Consider the following 21,856-nt stretch of genomic DNA (forward strand, 5'->3'; position numbering starts at 1 on the left):
CTCTGATGATCTTCCAGATTATACATTTAAAATATTAAAAATAATATTTTTGTATTCGTACATTCCAGAATACAAATGTAAAATTCAAAATTTATATACCAAAATGTATATTCTGAAATATAAAATTTATATTTCAGAATATATATATTATCAAATGCAATTTTTTATTTCATATTTCAAAATATGGCTTCTAAAATACAAAATAAAAAATCAATTTCAATTTGCATATTTTAAAAATATTTTCAAATTCAGAAAATATATTTTGCTTTCTAAAAGATATTTTCGTATATGGAAAATTCATTCATGCAATGTGCTATATCTACAATGATTTTTAAGGGAGAATTTTGTTATTTCACCACAATATGGCGGTGGGCATTTGAAAACACGCGATTGCAGAATGCAAATCCCTAAGAGAAATTAATTAAGAAAACAAAGTCGCGGTTTTTCCATTAACCCTTTCTTGTGTTTTTCTTTTTGTTACACCTGTTCTTATCTTTCGTTCATAACTACTCTCCCTATCTCCACACCCAACATCGAAGTGAAATCCCACACTGCTTTCTTTTTAAGCCTAGCGTTGTCTTTTTATGTTTACTAATATAAAATAAGGTAGTCTTTTCATGGTTAATAAAGATTTAAGTTTGGATTTGTTGTACCCAATTTGTTCCCTTGTCAAATTTAGCCTTTTTTTTTAGCTTTTTTTCTTAATTATATTCTTTATTATGAATTTTTCATGGATAAGATTTTGAAGTTTGATACTTAATCCTTCGAGCTGAAGTTGCACGGTTTTAGTATTTTTCTGCTCGCACATTTAATTTCCACACTTTTTGTTTTGCAATTCTCAGTTCATTTTTCATCCTTGGTTGAAAGGTAAAACATTTAATTTTGGATCAATTCTTAATGGGTTCCTCTTCTAAATGGGTTTGCTTCACTCTGCAGTTGCACTGTGATTGTCCACCGTTTTCTGGTTTCTCTTTGGCTGAATTTTGCTCATCTCTGAAGAAACATGGCTGCCAATTTCTGGACATCATCTCATTAGTATGTTTCATCTCCCCCAAGATTCCTTGTTTCTCTCTTTGTGTGCATCTGTGTGTAATTTGGGATTCTTGGGGTTATGAACCTTGCAGCAAGCATCTTCTGGACCAGGAAGATGTGGATATGGTGAATGCACTAGACAAGGAAAAGGGTATCACACTGGAGGATTTTAAGCTCATTAAGATGAACATGACCAATTGTATGATTTCTTTTCTTATGTCTTTCTTCAATCTCTGTCATACATGTATTTATACCCCTTATGCCACAGCACTGTTTTGTTCTCTAACCTTTTTGCTTCTGGCTATTGCTTATGCTTATCATTCCTTTTACTTGTTGATGTGGTGTCAGGTTCTGAATTTGTAGTTGCTGCCTTCATCCTTAGTTTTGTGTGCCAGGGATTGGTTTCAGAGGAATTTCTTCTGATGCTTTTATGGATTTTTTTTGGCATGCTCTTGTATATAAAATATTCTGAACGATGTTTGTAAAAAGTAAATAATTAGGGTTATGTTATTGATATCCTTCGTAGGCTATAGAGGTGTTTGATTTTTGTTATTTATCTGTGCTGAATTTCTTCTTTTTCCTGTCTTGCTTGAGCAGATATTTTGAAATTGGCACAACAAGTAAAAGTGAGGCAGAGGTGTGAACTGTATTTCTTGAATATGCACAAGTAATCTCTTTTAAGTTTATAATTGGTTACGTTTTAATGTGATAAGGGTGGGGGGAGAAGTATAGAGTGAAAAGTATATTGTATTACCAGAGAAAGATTCGTATATTGGTTTGATCTTTCTGGCTTAAAAGTCTGTGCTTAGTCTGCAATGCATGGAGGGGAGAAAAAGGAATTGCCACACTTCTTGAGTCCAAAAGCCCCATGGACAAGCAGAATATGAAGTATATGTATCATGTTGATTCTTTTCCTGGCCTTGTTTAGTTTACCTGCATTTTGATTCTCCAATAAGCAAGACACGACCTTCAAGATTGTATGAGATGGGATGTACAACAGTTTTGAATGCACAATTAACATAAGAAGTTTTAAAATAAACTGAAAATTAGGATAAGTCAGTCATTATGTCATTACTAAACCTCCCATCTTCTCTTTCTGATCAAGGTGATATATCTATAGATGTCTGGCTTGTTTGTGATGTAGGTTTATGCATGTACATTATACACCCACATTCTGCAGAACCATGGCTTAGGAAATAGAAATCCATAACCACTCCCAAATGCTATGCTGCATATCTATAGTTAATTTACTATGTCCTTGGTGGATTTCTTTTCTAACGTATTAGTTTAGTATGCATTTATTTATGTTTATTGAAAGTTACTTTTTTTTATGCAAAATTGGCATATATATGATATTGATCCATGGAATACATTTGTAATTTCATAAGTCTCTATGACTTTGTTTGATCAAATTTTTGATGGTATGGAACAGACTAGACTTTTAGTGATGATCATTTGAATGGCAAAAGACATTTGAAAAGGAAATATAACACCCATATTCCCATAAGTAATGATGCTTCCTTGCCTTTTGCCATTCATAAGTGTATATGAACATGTAGAAGAGCTCTATTAGAATTTAGGAGTCTACTCAACCAATAGTGATACCACTCACAATGGGAATGCAAATCAAATTATTTTGTCGTTTATTTTGTGTTAAGTTCAAAACTTCAACATCTTTTGCCATTTATTTTGTGTTAAATTCCATGACCATTTCTAACATGTTGGTCGATCTTTCAGGGTTGTGGCCACAGCAGTTACATACATGAGGCGTGTTTATACCAAGTATGTGTTGTGAACTTGTAAACTTCTAGTGTTAGAGTATGGAAAAGTTTGTCCTGAAATGGTTGGAACTTCCTGTCTTTCTTTTAGATTGGGGACAGCTTGTACGTTATGTAGTATTTGTGATGCTTGGAGTCAGTATTTCAAAGTTTACTGCGGTATATTTCATAATTTTTTTTCCTTTTGATGTCAGGATTTATCATAGATGCAGATTTTTTTTGGTTTGATTAAATCTAATCTCCATACCAGTACTACCTACTATTTAGGTTAGTGTTATGCAATTATGTTAGAAAAACCAATAACTGTCTCATTCTGGGATCTGCTGGCTTCAACTGCCTCATCAATTGCGGTAAAATTTATGATGAAGTTTCCAAGATAGGCCACTAACTTTTGGATTTTCCATAGCAACCGTGCACTTAATTTTTTTTTCCAAATGTAACTATAAGCAGACAACTGCTATGTATGTCAGTTTTGAAATTGGACAAGTAACAAGTTGACCTTTACTATAGAAGTAGAAAATTCATCTCTAATATCCAATTCATTTATATACAACAAGGGGAATAAAGAGAAGAGAAAAATAAAAGAGTAAGTGATCCCATCTTCTGCACATTTTTCTGTTTAATTTGATCAAATTTGTTTTGTTTCTTGGTTGCTGCTAACTTGAATTGCATGCCTTTTACTGAAAAAACTATGTTTTTAGCAGTAGTTAACTTGTTGCGATTGCTGATTCGAATATTTTTTGTTTTCTCTTAATAGATTTTGAATTTATGTGCTTGCATTGTTTTAATGTTCAGGCTGTTTTCTTATTCATAACGCTATCTTCTTCTGACCCTGAAAGTAGTAGTATGTTCTTAATACCCTCACTAAGTGTCAACTGTTGAGAATCTTCACTTTTTGTCATTTTAAGGAAGAGTATGGCAGAATATGATCCACGCTTGGTAGCTCCAACATGCTTGTACCTGGCATCAAAAGCAGAAGAAAGCACAGTGCAAGCTCGGCTTCTTGTATTTTACATAAAAAAATTATGTAAGATGTTAACCTATAATTTTATTTTTCTTCTTGTTGGCTTCTGAACGTAAAGTGAGTAATTTATTTTCAAAATTCTCTTGATGCTAGTTCCTTTCTATGCTGAAACCACAGATTTTTTACGCAGATACTGATGAGAAGTATAGATATGAAATCAAGGACATTCTTGAAATGGAAATGAAGATTTTAGAAGCTCTTAATTATTACCTGGTTGTATACCACCCATACCGTTCACTATCTCCGTGAGTGTTTGATGATGATCACTTTGTTCAATTTTTGTACACAGGAGGTGGAAATTATGAAAAAACAATTAGTTTGTTCATACTTTTCTGGCCAGAAAGCTTGCAATTTTAAACGTGTTGTCCACACAGCTTTCACTAATCTAATCACAGAAAGGAGAAACTAAAGACAGTATAAAAACTGAATCACCTAGTTAGGAAACAAAATTGTTTAAAACAATTTACGTGCATTCATTGTTCCTTCTGTTCTCAGTCCTCACATTTCCCTACTGACAGCAAGTCAAACAAATACCAATAATGTACATTTTGGCAAATTGAGTCCTGTCAAGTTAAAAATTGGTGACAGAAGAACTGGTCCGATATTCGTGTCATTTAGATTATATTCATTTATGATTTCTCATTGTCATTATATTGATAATTCTCCAGGTTGCTTCAAGATGCAGGTTTGAATGATCTAAACATGACTCAGCTAACTTGGTAAGAGTCCTTCCTGTTGAACAGACGAGATCAGTTTCTAAATAAGTTTCCCTTTCTTCTGTTCTTATTTTACATTTCCCATTTTATCCCCTTGTCCCCCTTTATTGGCTCTGTTTTACTATTTGACCTATAACAATTTTTTAAATGAAAAAAAAGTCAGACCCTTGCATTAGAATTTTCCTCATTAGAAGGAAATAATGATGAAATTGGCTTAGTTGGAGGACCAGACGAGGAACTAACACCATCTCTTCACTTCCTTCATCTCTCAACGAATTTTTTTCTTTAAAGGAAAAAGAGGGCAAAACACAGCATAGGTTATTGTGTTGTTTGGCTTTGTAAGTTTGCAAGCAGAGCGAGGTGAACTCGTACTTGCCCTCATTTGAGGTTTTAGAACATCTGATTACCCCAGATGCACATCTCCTTTATACTCCAGCATTACCCTATTCACTGACATGTTACTTAACTAAGTGCTTCATGTTGATTTATCTATCATATTATAAGAATTGTCATATCTTTGCATATAATCATGACATTTTCTTAAATAAGGCTGAAAACTTCTCGCCAGCATCATCCCTTTTTGCCAAAATATTCTCAAATCCTGTACATTCTAATGAAATTTAATTGGAGCGACTCTGATAAATATATATCTTTCATATATGTTAAGATATTAGAGAGAGCATTGAGAGGCTTTGGATTATTAAATAATATCAACCTCAGTTCTGTATGTTTTAGGATAAAGATTTGTCATTGAGATACCAATGTCTGGAGATGAAACGGTTGTTGTGGAGTGTATATGTTATTCTTTATTTTTGTTAGTTGTTTTTCACGGTTCCACGAACTGCATTGACTCTATATAGTGTAAGTGAATTTTAGTTTGCAATGCAAATTCATATGCAAACAACAGAAACCACAGCACATTATTTGCTAAATCAACCTTTTTATTTATCCTACTTGAAATGGAAGATGTTTCAGTATTCCTTCTAGATTTATTATTTTTTTATCAAGAGCTTCAAAACTTAGATTAATTACCTATTTTCCATTTAATGCTTATGGTCACTATAATAATGATAATAGAGGACGGTTCATTGTTTCTGACATGTCTAATTATGTAACACAACTGATTTTCATCTCAAGACAATTCAATATCATAATTTTTTTTATGGGAATTGTTCCAACTTTACTGTTGTAGCTTTGTTAGAGTCTTCTCCCATTTGCTTTTGAATGTTAAGTACATCCTTCAAGAAAGTAGCTTCAGTGCTGTATAACTGAATCTGTTTATCCAGAAACATAATATTTTGATATCACTATGAATCCTGCTTTCTATTGAGCTAGCAGCTACCTTGCTAATGCTGTTGGAATTGCAACTTCTATCTATTATTTTATTGGTAGTTTTTTGTTGGATTAAATTTCCAAAGAAAAAAAATAATGAAAGTTCATACTGGCAGGGGGCTTGTAAATGACACATACAAGATGGACTTAATTCTTGTACATCCTCCGCATTTGATTGCTTTAGCTTGCATATATATTGCTAGTGTACTCAGGGACAAAGACACCACTGCTTGGTTTGAAGAACTTCGTGTTGACATGAACGTGGTGAGTGTTCCACGGTATTTCTAACTTCTAAGCACTTATTTCTTGCATCCTTACGGAAGTGTCTTAACCATCTCTTTATTTCTCCTTTTCTATTTTTGTTTACTTTTTTTCTTCAAAATTCTTGTTAAATTTGACAATAATATAAATTTTGCAACCTAAAATTTGAATGGTGATGGCCTGCTATGACTGCTGTGGAAGGCGGGCACCCTGTATAGGACCAATTGGACAATCTTAAAATGAGAAAAATAGTTGCTACAAATTTACATGGTTTGGCTTTAGTTGAATATGGCAAATGTGTTCGCTGATTCAACGCAGAGAATACAAAAGTGGTTTAATTCCATTTTATATTCAAAAAGGATAAAGGAAAGGAGTTGCTTAATTCCACAATGTGAAATATGCCCAAAATGTCTCGTACATAATAATAGTGGTATCTTCATAATTTCTGAAATATTTTACTCAAAGGCACCAACTTCACTGGTAGAATAGAAACTCTAGTGTAATACATCTCATTCTCTAAAGACCAAATTAAATGAGATCTGATGCCTGGATGGTGTCTTGCAAAGTTACATGAAAAGCCTTTGTGCTTACTGTCCCTTGGTGAAACCATTGGCTTGTCTTAAAGCCAAATAGTCTCGTATTATTGTCTTACACAACAGTGAAGAGATTAACTCCTGAAACCTGGCCTTCCATGCAGCCAATAATTTGGCTGCCTATTCAACAGTACAAAACACATTGTAATTCTGACATTTCTACTAAAAATCTCATCATGCAATATTAGGAAAGTAGGACTGTATTAGTGTCAGGCAATGGTTCTACATGGATGATCTGGTATTGAGTTGGTTTCATTGGACGTTCTGCAATGGTTTTATTACTTCATGGTCAAGCTTGTTGCAAACACTTGAATCCCATTTTGCTCCCTCTTATGATGACCCAAAACGAGTCCTATTCAAACTAACGCAACACAAATCTAATAATGACTATCTCATCGACCTTGAGCATTAGCCAATCGTATTGTCTGGTTGGCTTTGATGATTCTCCTGAGTTTTTTCAATTTTGGTTCTCACTAGAAATTTGCTGTGAAGTCCAAGCCGTCTAGTCAATATCCTCTTCGTAAGCGATGGCTTTAGCAAAACTCTAGTAGGATAAGATTAATGATAATCATTGTCCCTTTCACAATACCACCCATATATTAACCTCCTTCACCTACCCCATCCACCCTCCCTCCTCCTGCCCCTAATGTTCTTTTTAAGCATTTATCTCCTGAGGAGTTGGCCTCTCCTTGATAAGCTTAAAATAGACATGTTGGCATATGAGATTTTTTGTTCATACAAACAAATCATGGGGACTTAGGTCACCATCCCGGTGGACAATGATAATACTCAATGTCATCTAGTCATGTGTTGTTCAGTTCCTCATGCTCCCTATGATTTCCACTCCTCCCCTTCAGGTGCTGGGTGGAAATGGTTCCATTTTGCATTGCCACCACATTTGTTCATAAGCATCACTTGCCATTTAGGGTTACACATCTCTTGTCAACCTTCATATTCTTCCGCCTATTAGTTGTGCTGACATTATGCTCGAAGTACAATGGCTTAAGGGTTTCGATCCATTTACCATTGATTACGGGTCTCTTATTATGTGTTTTTTCTCTTTTGTGCCAACTCATTACTATACGTATACATTCCTCTTGGGTCTGACGTGGCCACGACCCAACATTCAAACCTATGTTGCAATTGCTTTTCTTCACTTAGCATTATTACTCTCTCCTTCCTTTTCTTCCCTACCCCTTATTGTTCAACCCACCTCCCACCCTATTCTTGAAATCGTCACTATCTTACCCCAATATGCACCCATCTTCCCAAACCCCACCCACATCCCACCTAACTTTACCACCACTTTCACTTGGCACCTAACTCCAAATCCATCATTTTCAGAAAATTGGGTAACACCTTCACAAATATCCACATTTTTAGAAAATTGAACTGGTGAAAGAGGTCAATCAAATGCTTGACACTAGTATGATTCATCTAATCAAGAGCTGTTTTTCTTCTCGACTTCTTATTAAGAAAAGGATAGCAGTTGGTGCCTTTATGTTGACTACAGAGCCCTAAACTTGATCACCATAAAAGACTTTCCCAATGTTGACGATTTAGGTGGCACATCCTAGTTTTCCATGCTTGACTTCTGCCAAGGGTTTCACTAGATCTGTATGGTTGAGGCAAACATACGTAAAACCACCTTTTGTACTCACTAGGACCACTGGTCATGCCCTTTAGGCTTTGTAATTCACCCTCCACGTGCCACCATGAATGAACTTCATAAGTTGTTCTTGTACTGATTTTTGGCTGTCTTCGATGATATTTTGGTATACAATGACACTTTTGATTCCTATCTTTCTTACTAAGATCCAATATTCTCCACTTTTGTTGTAGGGACAGTTCTTGCACCATTTGAAATGCTTGTTTGTGCAAGAACAACTGGAGTACCTAGGACACATTGTCTCTTCCCATAGTGTTGCTCTTGAACCTTCTAAGATTCAAGCCATGGTTGATTGGCCATTCTGATAGCTTGAGCTCTTCATCTTTGCGCTTTTGAGAAGAAAATGGCGGAAGCATCCATGGATTGTTGATGGACAAGGCTCTCCTAGGAGTTATGGTAGCCTTCGAGGTGCATGAGAAGTATGAGAGTGAGAGAGGTTTGGCCAACTTTTTTTGAGGTTGCGGTTTTGGAAGATTAAGCACCTAAATCCTAAGAGAGTTTAGGCAAAGGAGTAAGAATGACACATTTTGGCAGCATTTCATTACTCAAATTAATCTTAAGAATACATGCGGGAGGCTCCTCCTTATATAGGCTTGGAGGACCGGAAATGAAGAGTCAATGACAATGGAGCTAGCCAAATGAAATGCAAATGTGACGCCTAATGAGTTCACATGGCAAGCGTGAACTAAAGTGATGTTTCAAGCGCCCAAAGGTGACCAACCTAAGTTGGATAGAAGGTTCTAGTAACCTTAATCTAACTTAGGTTGGTTTTTAGGAACCAAAATTCATCCTAATTACATTTTAAACAATTTTACAAAAGAAAATTCCTATACTACTTTGACAAGAATTTAAAGATTATGCTACACTTGATTTTGGACCTCTTGGAACATGTAAAGGTAAGTTTCTCTGCCATCAGTGGTAGTGTCCCAATCCTCATCAAGCTTCTTAGCCATTGCCCTTGTAGTTGGCCTAATATGTTTTTGTGTTTGGCTTTCCTTTGAAGTGGTGCTTGACCCTCTTCCATCATCCCCTTCCCCTTGGAAAGGATTTGTCCTCAAATCCAAATCGTTCTCTTCTTCATTGGTACCTACAAAAGGAGATAAATCAATTACATTAAATGTATCATGTACTCCATATTCAATAGGTAAATCCAATTTGTAAGCATTATTATTGATTTTCTTGAGAACTTGGAAGGGTCCATCACCACGGGGACTAAGTTTGGATTTTCTCTTAGTAGGAAATCTATCCTTTCTAAGATGAAGCCAAACTAAGTCTCCCTCCTCAAAAACTATTTCTCTCTTCCCCTTATTGTTGTATTTGGCATACTTCTCATTTTGTTGTTGTATTTGTATTTTAACCTTCTCATGTAATTTCTTAACAAATTCGGCTTTGATAACTCCTTCCTTATGCACAAATTCTTGTGGATTAGGAAGGGGTAACAAATCCAAAGGAGTAAGAGGGTTAAATCCATATACAACTTCAAAAGGAGAAGCATTAGTAGTTTTGTGAACTACTCTATTGTAAGCAAATTCAATATGGGGAAGGTACTCATCCCAAGATTTGTGATTACCCTTCATGATTGCCCTAAGCATAGTACCAAGAGATCTATTGACTACTTCGGTTTGGCCATCCGTTTGAGGATGACAAGATGTTGAAAATTGTAGTCTAGTGCCAAGTTTCCCTAAAGGGTTTTCCAAAAATGGCTTATAAACTTTGGATCTCTATCGGATACTATACTTCTTGGTAAACCATGAAGTCTCACCACTTCTCTAAAGAAGAGTCTAGAAATACTTTGAGCATCATCCACTTTGTGGCAAGGAATAAAATGTGACATTTTGCTAAAGCGATCCACTACGACAAAGATGGAGTCATGACCTCTTGCAGTCCTAGGAAGTCCTAAGATAAAATCCATGCTAATATCTTTCCAAGGAGCATTTGCAATCGATAGAGGGGTATATAGTCCATGAGGCATTGTTTTAGATTTTGCTTTTAAACATGAAATACATCTAGAACAATGTCTTTGGACATCCTTTCTCATGTGTGGCCAATAAAATTTCCCTTTTAAAAGATTAAGAGTTTTGTCAACTCCAAAATGGCCCATAAGACCCCCTTCATTTGATTCTTTTACAAGAAGTTTTTTATATGTACCTTGCGGAATACAAAGTTTGCCTTCTTTAAAAAGATACCCCTCGGTCACATAGTAACCTTCTTGCGCTCTATGTTCACATTTAGCAAAGATAGATGCAAAGTCTTCGTCTTCTTGATAAAGTTCTTTTATGTTGTCAAATCCAAGAATTTGAGCACCAAGTTTTGAAAAGAGCACATGTCTCCTTGAGAGAGCATCCGTCACTATATTTGTGCTTTCTTTCTTGTATTTGATGACATAAGGAAATTGTTCAAGAAATTTCATTCGCTTTGCATGCCTTTTATTGAGCTTGTGTTGGTCTTTTAAATATTTTAAAGACTCATGGTCACAATGAATAACAAATTCTTTTGAAACAAGATAGTGCTCCCAAGTCTTTAAGGCTCTCACAAGTGCATAGAGCTCTTTGTCATAGGTGGGGTAGTTAAGGGTGGCTCCATGAAGTTTTTCACTATAATAAGCAATTGGATGCCCACCTTGTAACAAAACCACACCTATGCTAACCCCCGATGCATCACATTCTAACTCAAGTTTTAGCAAAATTTGGTAGAGCTAGAATGGATGCATTGGTAAGTTGAGCCTTTAGCCTTTGAAAGGCTTGTTCATGCTTTTCATTCTAACAAAATGTAGTATCTTTCTTTACAAGTTCATTAAGAGGTGAAGTTATGCTTGAAAAATTTGGCACAAAGCGTCTATAGAAGCTAGCTAAACCATGAAAACTTCTAACATCACTTATATTTTGTGGAGTTGGCCACTCTTGGATGGCTTTGATTTTTTCAGGGTCAACATGTACCCCCTTTTTGTTTACTATAAAGCCTAGAAAAACTATGATATCTACACAAAAAGTACACTTATCACTATTTGCAAACAAACTATTATTCCTAAGTACTAGAAAAACTTCCCTAATGTGGCTTAGGTGGTCTTTTAGGTTTTTACTATACACTAAGATATCATTAAAATATACTACTACATATTTACCTATACAATCTCTCAAGGCATGATTCATTAGTCTCATGAATGTACTAGGTACGTTAGTGAGACCAAAAGGCATCACCAACTATTCATATAGTCCAAACTTGGTTTTAAAAGCGGTTTTCCACTCATCACCCTCCTTGATTCGAATTTGGTGATACTCACTTTTAAGATCAATTTTGGAAAATATGATTGACCCATGTAGTTCATCAAGCATATCATCAAGCCTTGGGATTGGATGCCTATACTTGATGGTGATGTTGTTGATTGCTCTACAATCACAATACATTCTCCATTTTCCATCCTTTTTTAGCACCAACAAGACAGGTACAACACAAGGGCTTAGGCTCTTTTGAACCCAATCCTTCTCCAACAAATCTTGAACTTGAGACTCTATCTCCTTTGTTTCCTCAGGGTTAGTTCGATATGCTGGCCTATTTGGTAGGCTTGCCCCCGAAATCAAGTCAATTTGATGTTCTATACCTCTAAAAGGAGGAAGTCCTATGGGTCCCTCTTTAGAAAATATATCATCAAATTCACTTAAAAGATTTTTAACTTGAGGAGGTAGAATCATAGGTTCAAGGTTTGTGGTAGTGCATGTAAGTGTTCCTTTACGAAAGATAAGGCTAGGTTGTTCAACAAGTAGCATATTTTCAAAGGTGTTTTCAAATGTTTTGTCTTGTTGAATAACCTTGTGGGAAGGAACACTCTTCTCCCACGCCTTCTTATCCCTAAGGATTTTCTCTTTTTCTTTTTTTGTTTTTTTTTTCTCCTCATCCCTCTTGTATTTCATTTGTATTTGATCTTTTACCACTTGAGAGTGTGGTAAAGGATTAAGTACAAACTTCTTTTGCTTATGGGTGAAGGAAATCTTGTTAGTTAGACCATTATGCAAGGTTTTCTTGTCAAATTGCCATGGTTTACCTAATAAGATGTGGCAAGCTTCCATAGGAACTACATCACATAAAACATTGTCTTTGTAGTTACCTATGGAAAACTCAACTTTCACTTGTTTATCTACACTTAGTTCCCTATTCTCATTGATCCATTGTAATTTGTAAGATTTATGATGAGGAACTACTTGTAGATTTAACTTTTCAACCATTCTAGTGCTACAACAATTGCAACATGAACCACTATCCACAATGAGAGAACATATGTTTTCTAAAACTTTACATCTTGTGTGAAAGATGTTCTCTTTTTGTGTTTCCATGGTTGCACTGGGTTGATTGTTGAGGGTTCTTCTAATCATCAATAATTCCCCCTCTAAAGGATTTACTCTCTCATCATCTCCCCCTTCTTCTTCTTTCTCACTAGGTTCGTCCTCACAACTAGTATATTCATCTATTCCTTTTAAAAACAAGGTTATTTGGTTTGGACATTGTGCTTGCACATGTTCTCTTCCAAAGCATTTAAAGCATTTGACATCCCTAGTGTGAATGGGTGGAGTGAGGGTATCCTTGCCTAAGGGTTTGGTAGTTTCTTTTGGTTTCTCTTTGGATGTACAACCCTCCCTTTTAAAATCTCTTGGGATAGGAGTTAGGATATGAACCTACTCTTTGACTTGAAGTTTTTGTTGTTCAACTTTAATACAAAGTTGAACCAAATCATTCAAGTCTTGATAAGGTAGAAGTTTAACCCTATCTCTTATCTCAAGATTGAGCCCACTTAGGAATCTAGCTATGGTGGTGGTCTCATCCTCCCTAATGGAGGCTTTCATCATATAAAACTCCATCTTTTGCCTATACTCCTCTACACTCATTGTCCTTTGTTGGAGTCTTTGGAGCTTGTCCATCAACTCCCTATTATAGTAGAAGGGTATATGGCGGCGTCTTAGGGGCTCCCCTAAGGTCATTCCAATACTCTATGGGAGGCTCTCTATGAAGACGCCTATCTCTGTCTAAAGATGTCCACTAATACATAGCGTTTTCTTGAAAACTAAGAGTGGCTAGGGGCACTTTTCTTTCTTCACTCACTCTATGGCAAGCAAAAAGTTGTTCTACCTTCATTTCCCAATCTAAGTATACTTCTACATCTTCTTTTCCATGGAAATGGGGTAGGTCTACCCTAACCTCTCTTGTACTTCTACATCTTCACTCACTCTATGGCAAGCAAAAAGTTGTTCTACCTTCATTTCCCAATCTAAGTATACTTCTACATCTTCTTTTCCATGGAAATGGGGTAGGTCTACCCTAACCTCTCTTGGGCTTTCTTGTTCTCTTCTATCTCTTCTATTTTTCCTAGGAGGTGGTTGATAATACTCATTTATCCTAAGGTTTTCCTCCCCAAGAGAATCATGATCTTTAGAGCTAGATGCATGAAAATGTATTTTTTATTTATTTTTGAGAATTCTCATCCTTTGCTTTAGTCAATTCATTAATTTTGGCTTCATTCTCCAATTGTCTATATGAAAGTAATTGAAAGTCCTTGACAAGTTGCTTTAAAAGAGATTTAATGACTTCATATCACTTTCATTAGATTTAGAGGAGTGAGAAAACATGACTAAAGCTTTGTGTTTAAAAGTGTTTTACTTCAAGAAAGAAGAGGAAAGTTAGTGAAGGTAGCTTTCCAGGTAAGAGAGGTGAGTCATTAGGATTTCTTAAGTACCAAATCTTACCTTAGCCAAAAACTATCCCTCAAAAATTTCACACAATTCTTTTTCTAAGTAAATTACTTAGAACACAATGAGAAATGAAAAATCAAATTTTATGCAAGGAAAACAATGCAAAGCTATTTAACAAACAAAGCAATTAATCAAAACTTAAGCAAAAGATTAACGTAAGCAATTTTAAGCAAAGCTAAACAAGGATTAACGTAAAACAAACTAGCTAACACAATTAAAAATTGCTAATCTACAAAGCTTTAAACTAGACGTTTCCTAGGTGAGGCTTTTTAGACACTTTGAACCTTTGAAGACACACTCACCGTCTAAACGTGATTAATCCACTAATTAAACAAAGGTGAAATGTAATTACAATTCAAAGAAATACAAAGAAATTGAATTGCACAAATTTGATTTCAGCTTGCTAAACTATGCACTCCTTTGGCTTATACTTGCTTTTCTTTGTTGTGTCCTTCAAAGTGTATGGTTTGTTTTTGGTATTAATGATATGAAACAATTAGAAAGAGTTCAGAATGATATTGGACAAGCAAAGTAAAAAAATAGGCACTCAACAAAGGTTAGCACACAAAAGGAACCTAAAGAAAGGCACTAGAATTGATTTGAAAAACCAAAACAGCACTACTAGAAAAATAAGGTTAAGAAAGCGTGACTTAAAATATTTATGTTAAGTTGGCTATTTTGAATTTGATTTTGAAAATTTAAACACAAACGATTCAAAGTCTTGGCAAACTTTTGGCGCTGGAATTACACCAAAAACATGCACCAATTAATTGTGATAAATTTTTCAAATTCACTGTTCAATTACCGTCAATTTTAGTGCCAGAATACACACTTTTTTTTGTGTGATTTTTTTTTTTTTCTATTTTGCCTTTTCAACTAATTCTTTTTTTCTTCTTTTTCTAACACATCAAACCACTGAAATCCAGAATCTCAGAATTTTCTTTCTACGTATTTAATTTTCATAACACAAAACAGCAAGTACATAATTTGTAAAAACAGAGAAATCCTAATTCTGTAATTAAAAACAGAAAGAGAAACTTCAAAAACACAATGGAGTGAATGTTATAGGAATTTGTATGGATCTATCATACAAATATGAACTCAAACTAAAAGGAAAAATGCACCAAAGGAACAAATCAAGTCAGAATTCAAATTAAACACTCAATTCAAAACAAGAAACAAATGAATCAAGAAAATTACTACTAAGATTTGTTGACATTCTTGGAATTACATGACTAGACAAAACATATAGATTCAAAAAATAAAATGACTCAAGAACATCATATTGCACCGAACAAAAAAATTCAAACAAGACTCAAGTAACCTAAAATCAAAACAGCAACACAATTCACCATAGATTCCTACACAAAATGTGAAAATAGGAAGCTCAAGAACAATTTGAACAATTTGTACTGATTGAAATGCTTAAAACAGCATCTAAATCAATTTAAAAACGTAAAAACAGCAAGACAACATGAACAAGAGATGAACAACATGAAAATAAGAAGAACTCAAACAAAAAAATGAAAAAAGACACTTATCTCTTGAAGACCATAGCTTTAGATACCAAATGATAGCTTGAGCTCTTCATCTTTGCGCTTTTGAGAAGAAAATGGCGGAAACATCCATGGATTGTTGATGGATAAGGCACTCCTAGGAGTTATGGTAGCCTTGGAAGTGCATGAGAAGTATGAGAGTGAGAGATGTTCGGCCAACTCTCTTTGAGGTTGCGGTTTTGGAAGATTAAGCACCTAAATCCTAAGAGAGTTTAGGAAAAGGAGTAAGAATGACACATTTTGGCAGCATTTCATTACTCAAATTAATCTTAAGAATACATGCGGGAGGCTCCTCCTTATATAGGCTTGGAGGACCGGAAATGAAGAGTCAATGACAATGGAATGCTAGTCAAATGAAATGCAAATGTGATGCCTAATGAGTTCACATGGCAAGCGTGAACTAAAGTGATGTTTCAAGCGTCCAAAGGTGACCGGCCTAAGTTGGATAGAAGGTTCTAGTAACCTTAATCTAACTTAGGTTGGTTTTTAGGAACCAAAATTCATCCTAATTACATTTTAAACAATTTTACAAAAGAAAATTCCTATACTACTTTGACAAGAATTTAAAGACTATGCTATGCTTGATTTTGGACCTCTTGGAACATGTAAAGGTAAGTTTCTCTGCCATCAGTGGCAGTGTCTCAATCCTTATCAAGCCTCTTAGCCATTGCCCTTGTAGTTGGCCCAATATGTCTTTGTGTTTGGTTTTCCTTTGAAGTGGTGCTTGACCCTTTTCCATCACATTCCCTCTTCCACTGCCTCGCTTCAAGGCTTCATAGGGTTCATTGATTTCTATCTGATGTTCATGAAGGGCTTTCTTCCCTTCCCTAAAAGGACACTTTTTAGTGGTCTCCACATGCCCAACATTCTTTTCAATGAGTTTAATATGACTTCAACACTAGTATTGACCTTATCCAATTTCTCTTTGCCATTCACTTTGAAAACAAAAGCTTTCAGCTCAGCTGTGGGTGCCATCCTTATGTAAGATGTCACTCTATTGCTTTCTTTAGAAAACCATTTTGCTCGTGGCTGTAGAATGTTTTTACTTATGTTCACAAATTGCATGCCATCACTATTGTTGTTTGGAAATGGTGCCAATATCTCTTAGGTCACCCTTTTATTATTCTTATTGACCACAAGAGTCTTCGTGATTTGATGTCACAAGTTATTTAGTCCCCAAAGTAGAAGATGTAACTCGAAGTTATTAGGATACAACTACATCATCTAGTATAAGTTTGGTGCATTTAACGCCATTGCAGATGCTCTCTATGGTTTCTTTTGGATCATATCTCACCCTCTCCATGCCTAATTTCACATCCCTAGAGCAATTGCGACAATCCTTTGCTACTAGTTCTGAACTTTGTTCCTTGCTCACTCAGCTGCAACAAGATCCTAATTCCAAATTGGATTATCAAATTCAATATGACCTCATTTCCTACAATGGTAAAATATGGCTCAATGCCAACAACCCCTTTTGTTGTTACTTGAAGTATTAAAGAAAAATCACAAATCTCACCTTATAAATTAGTTTTTGAGATTGAGTTAGACTTAAACCCACTTCCTAATAATGTCAAAACTTATGTCATTCAATGCCTCACCTCCAAACAAATGAAGTATGAAACCAAGCGCCTAGCTATTCTTTTAAAACCTTTTCCATCTCTAACATCTGTGTAGGAAGATCTTTCTTCTGGGTTTGTTTTTGGTTTGCCTCCATCTCTTAGATTTACTGCTTTCTGGTTGTTGATCATCTCGGGTTTCTGCCTTCCTAGTACACTGCCTTCAAGGTTGCCTCCTTATTTTTTTATATGGCTTGCTAGTTACACGGCCTTCCCTGTAGCTGTGTTTCTGATCATGACCCCCTCTTTGTTGAATTGTTTTGTATCTGTGGCACCAATCTTCAAATGAGCACCGCCTACCATCCTGAATCTGATGGCAAGTTCATTCCTTTGGCTAAATGGTCCTATAATACCTCTGACCACTTTGACACTGGTTTTTCCCCAATTGAGGTTACATGTGGTAAACTGCTTCCTTCTTATATTTTGGGTTCTCTCAATTGGAGGTTGTTGACTTGACTCCTTCCTGTCTATACAGTATTCACAAATATGCATTATTGTTAGATTCCATTTTGTTTTTCCAAATCAGTGCAACTTCTTAAGATGCCGTGTGTTTGGTAGAGGTCCAAAGTGCATTAGCCATTTGTGGGGCCCTACCAGTTTAAAATCACTTTCATGCATGCAAGTTTTCTGAACATGAAGTAGATTAGAATTCTAGTCATTTGAATGATAAAAGAAAAATATATCTTTAAAGTGATTGTTTATGTTTGGCAGGTCAAAAACATATCAATGGAGATACTTGATTTTTATGAAAGCTACAGAATGTTGTTCACCGATGAAAGAATCAATGCTGCTCTTCAGAAGTTGGCGTTGAGACCCTAAAAGCTTACTGGTGATGAGTCAATGGTGAATGAAATTAATGTTATAGTGACTGGTCTGAATGATTTTGACATGTTTTGCAGTAGAAGGCTTTCAAAATGTATCCAATAGTATATGGTGGTAATTCAAAGGGTCGTAATTTTTGTTGTAATTTTTGTGTGTTGAACCATGGTGTTTGTTTTTTTTTTTGGGTTAAGTGTAATGGTGACTACATAGACATGATAAAAAATGTAAACTCAAATAATATATTTACAAGGACTAATAGTGATATTTTTATGGCAATTAAAAAGAAATATATTTATAAAATTTAAAATAAAATAATATATTTGAGAGAAATAAACAGAAAGGTAATATTTTATAAAGATTCTATTAATATTGTATACATAAGTATTAATAAAAGAAATTTAACATAATAATTATGTATTTCATATAATTAATTATATATAATTTTTCTGTGTAATTTTTTTTTTATAATTATGCAGAGTTTTTTTTTTATAATTAGAAGTAATAGAACTCATTGTGCTAAAATAATCACGTATTCACTTTATGTCATTTTATATCTTCCTTTTTTAAGATGATGAAATTTAAATCGACAATTTCATGCAAATTACACAATCCTTTGTGACTTATTTTCGTTACCAACAATACAAAATTATTTGATTTAATTTAATTTCTAAAACAAATTTTATATTTAAATGGACTTGGTAAATAATTATTGTTTCAAAACTGAAAAAAGGGTAATTGGTTTGACATTATATTATTTTATAGTTAACCTGTAAATTATTATTTTAATTAGAGAGAAATAATTGATTTTTTTATAAAATTGTTTCTATATTAGGTATCACTATGCAACTTGACATCTCAGCTAGATTGACACCTTAAAAGTAATAATAATCATCTGCCATGAAAAAAGGTTATTAAAAAAAGAAAAAGGAAAGAAAATACAAAAATATGCATAAATTAACAAAAACGATACATAGGTAGACTATACCTATTCATAAATAATTATAAGAACATACTAGATGAAAATCTATTATATTAATAAAATGATTCTCTATAAATAAATCCTAAATTAGTCAACTTATCAACACACGTATTTTTTTCATGAAAAATATGAGTAACCCTAAACCTGATTTTTCCACAGTAATGACAACTATTCTATCGATTATGAAGCATCTACAGAATATTAGTCTTAGCAGTAAACACAACACAAACCAAGGCAGAATCACATTCAAGTCAGACATAAGTAAGTCCTATCTTTTGAGCTTCCTCTATAGCATATATAACTTCATAAAACTCAACAACCATAATCGTTTGTATTTCAATAAACACAAAGAAAGCACCAATAAATTCTCCCATGCTCTCACGAAAAATACCTCCACAAGTAGCAAGACTAGGATACCCCTAGCAACCCCATCGGTGTTAATTTTGACCCAGCCTGGTGAAGGAAACTCTCATCTAACAGGAAAAGGACGAAGAACTTTACCACTACGAATATTAATACCAGAAAACGTAATCACGTTGAAATCTAACATCATTTTTCATTGAAGCTTTAGACGATTTGCGCATTAGTCAAGTTAAGTCTTTAATTACCGAAATAGTCCTAAAAACCTCAATTTTATTTTAGAAATAGCCCTAAAACAATCTATTTATTTAAAGCTAAATAAAATCTTATCAAATTCGAGAATGTAATATTACTTAATATTTTAAATTTTAACATCAAAAAGTTCCAATTAGGTCACTTATTAAAATATCAAAAAGCATAGATTTTATACTCATTGACTTAGAAGTGTTAATTTTTTATTTTTTTAGATTTTAAAGTGGACCACTACCATTGCTTATCCACCATGTACCATAATTTATGGTTCTTGGATCAATTTATTTTGTATCATTTTATATTAAATACGAAGTTTAAAGAAAATAAAACATCAATCCAATTAATTCCACCAGTTTGAATTGGTTCAAAATTTTCAATTTCTTTCTCACTATTTAAAGCAATTCAACTTGATAAATAAATTTTTGAAAATTTATTTTAATTTTAATTTATATTTTTAAACATGATTTTTATATCAAGTTATTTTACAAAATTATAGATATTGATGAGTATCAAATAATGAACAACTAAATATAAATGTGTATTTAGATATATTCTTGTTGGTTGACCCCAGACGGATTGAATAGGTGAATTTCTCTTTTGATTTGTATCCAATTGGTGCTTTGAGATGGCGCTCCACTGGGACAAAGGGGCTTTGCCTGTTGATCACACTCCGATGATCAAGTCAGTGAGAGCATTCAAAATATCAAATCAGTTTCAGTCTCAAGTATTCAGAAATAACATATCTTTACTCGAGGTCTCAAACGCCTTTTATAGATATCCCTTCAACGGTTTTCTCCAATCTCAACAGAGCAAGATTCTCAACAGGAAGAATATAATCTCAACAAAAAACATATAATCATAACAGAAAAAATATTGCTTACGTGCACCTTTATTCTCGGGTGCTAATCACATTATTTTCAACAACTTTTATTTGTATTTAATTATCATATGTATTATAACCAAAATAAATGTTCCATCTATTTTAATAATCTTTTTCGAGCTAACCATACCTAATGCTTGCACCAAGGTCCCAAGCACTCCAGGCTCGACCCAAGTCTTTGTGGTGTTGACCTACAAAACTTCAAGAACTTCATGGATGGTTATTCTTAGGACATTCAAGGTTTCTTGAATCATTGACCAATGCCTTCTCCCCTTTCCTAAGTTGATCCCTAAGACCTCTTAGTGGTCGACCTCAGACAACCTTTCTACAGTTGTCTTAGGTGAATTTATTGTCTCTTAAATCACTGACCTTTGCCCACCTCCCTTTCTTGAGCTAGCTAGCTTAGACAACATGTTTGCTCAGGAGTCTTGCTCTCTAGGAACATGAACAAGGTCAAACGTAGAGAAAGTCGCCTTCAAGATCCTTATGTACCTGAGGTATGAAGCTAGTTGCAGGTCTTTGGCCTAATACTTGCATGTGCCTTGCCCAGTGACGAGCAATGAGTCACTTTTCACCAGCAAGCTCCGAGCTCCCAATTCTTTGGCTAGCAACATCCTTGCTATCAAGGCCTCGTACTCGACTTGATTGTTGCTCGCCTTAAACGCAAACCTCAGGGCTTGCTCGATTAATAGCCCGTTCGGTCCTTCTAAAATGACCCCAGCTCCGCTCCCTTGCTGATTTAAGGACCCATCAACCGACAAGACCCATTGGAAGTCATTAGGATTAGGCTGAGAGTCCTTGGATGAAAGTTCTACCATAAAGTTTGTGTACACCTGACCTTTGATTGGCCCTCGTGGTTCATACTATATGTCAAAATCGGATAGCTCAACCACCCAACGGATCATCTGACCTGCTATATCAGGCTTTTAGAGGACCTTACGTATGGGAAGGTCGGTCATGACAATAACGGTGAAGCTTTGAAAGTAATGGTGAAGCCTTCGAGCTGCAAACACCACAGCTAGGGTATCCTTCTCGATAGCTTGGTACCGAGCCTATGGTCCCTGCAACACCTTGCTTACGAAATAAACTTGCTTTTGGACCTTATCCTGATCTTGCAAAAGGACCGAGTTGATTGCCCAATTTGTAATCGCAAAATAATGATGAATGGGAATTCCTAGGACTGGTTTACCAAGAACAGGGGGACTAGCCAAGTACTCTTTCAACTTGGTGAAATCTTTTTCGCATTCA

General features: G+C 34.8%; 1 protein-coding gene across 2 annotated transcripts; it reads left to right on the forward strand.

Moving 5' to 3' along the window:
- Positions 1-349: 349 nt before the first annotated feature.
- LOC137824214 (cyclin-C1-2) lies at positions 350-18,424 on the forward strand. Of its 2 annotated transcripts, none has more exons than XM_068629743.2 (10): positions 350-606; positions 937-1,035; positions 1,125-1,231; positions 1,630-1,669; positions 2,770-2,814; positions 3,719-3,837; positions 3,965-4,079; positions 4,503-4,553; positions 5,999-6,146; positions 18,027-18,424. In XM_068629743.2, exons 2-10 carry the CDS (start codon positions 1,004-1,006, stop codon positions 18,132-18,134), a joined length of 765 nt encoding a protein of 254 aa, XP_068485844.1. In that variant the 5' UTR covers positions 350-606; positions 937-1,003; the 3' UTR covers positions 18,135-18,424. The 2 variants fall into 2 exon arrangements, with proteins under 2 accessions (XP_068485844.1, XP_068485845.1); XM_068629744.2 differs by lacking the exon at positions 350-606 and adding an exon at positions 728-867.
- The last annotated feature ends 3,432 nt before the right edge of the window (positions 18,425-21,856 follow it).

The sequence above is a fragment of the Phaseolus vulgaris genome, chromosome 8 (genome assembly GCF_051622355.1).
Source record: "Phaseolus vulgaris cultivar YP4 chromosome 8, ASM5162235v1, whole genome shotgun sequence".
Classification (NCBI taxonomy): domain Eukaryota; kingdom Viridiplantae; phylum Streptophyta; class Magnoliopsida; order Fabales; family Fabaceae; genus Phaseolus; species Phaseolus vulgaris.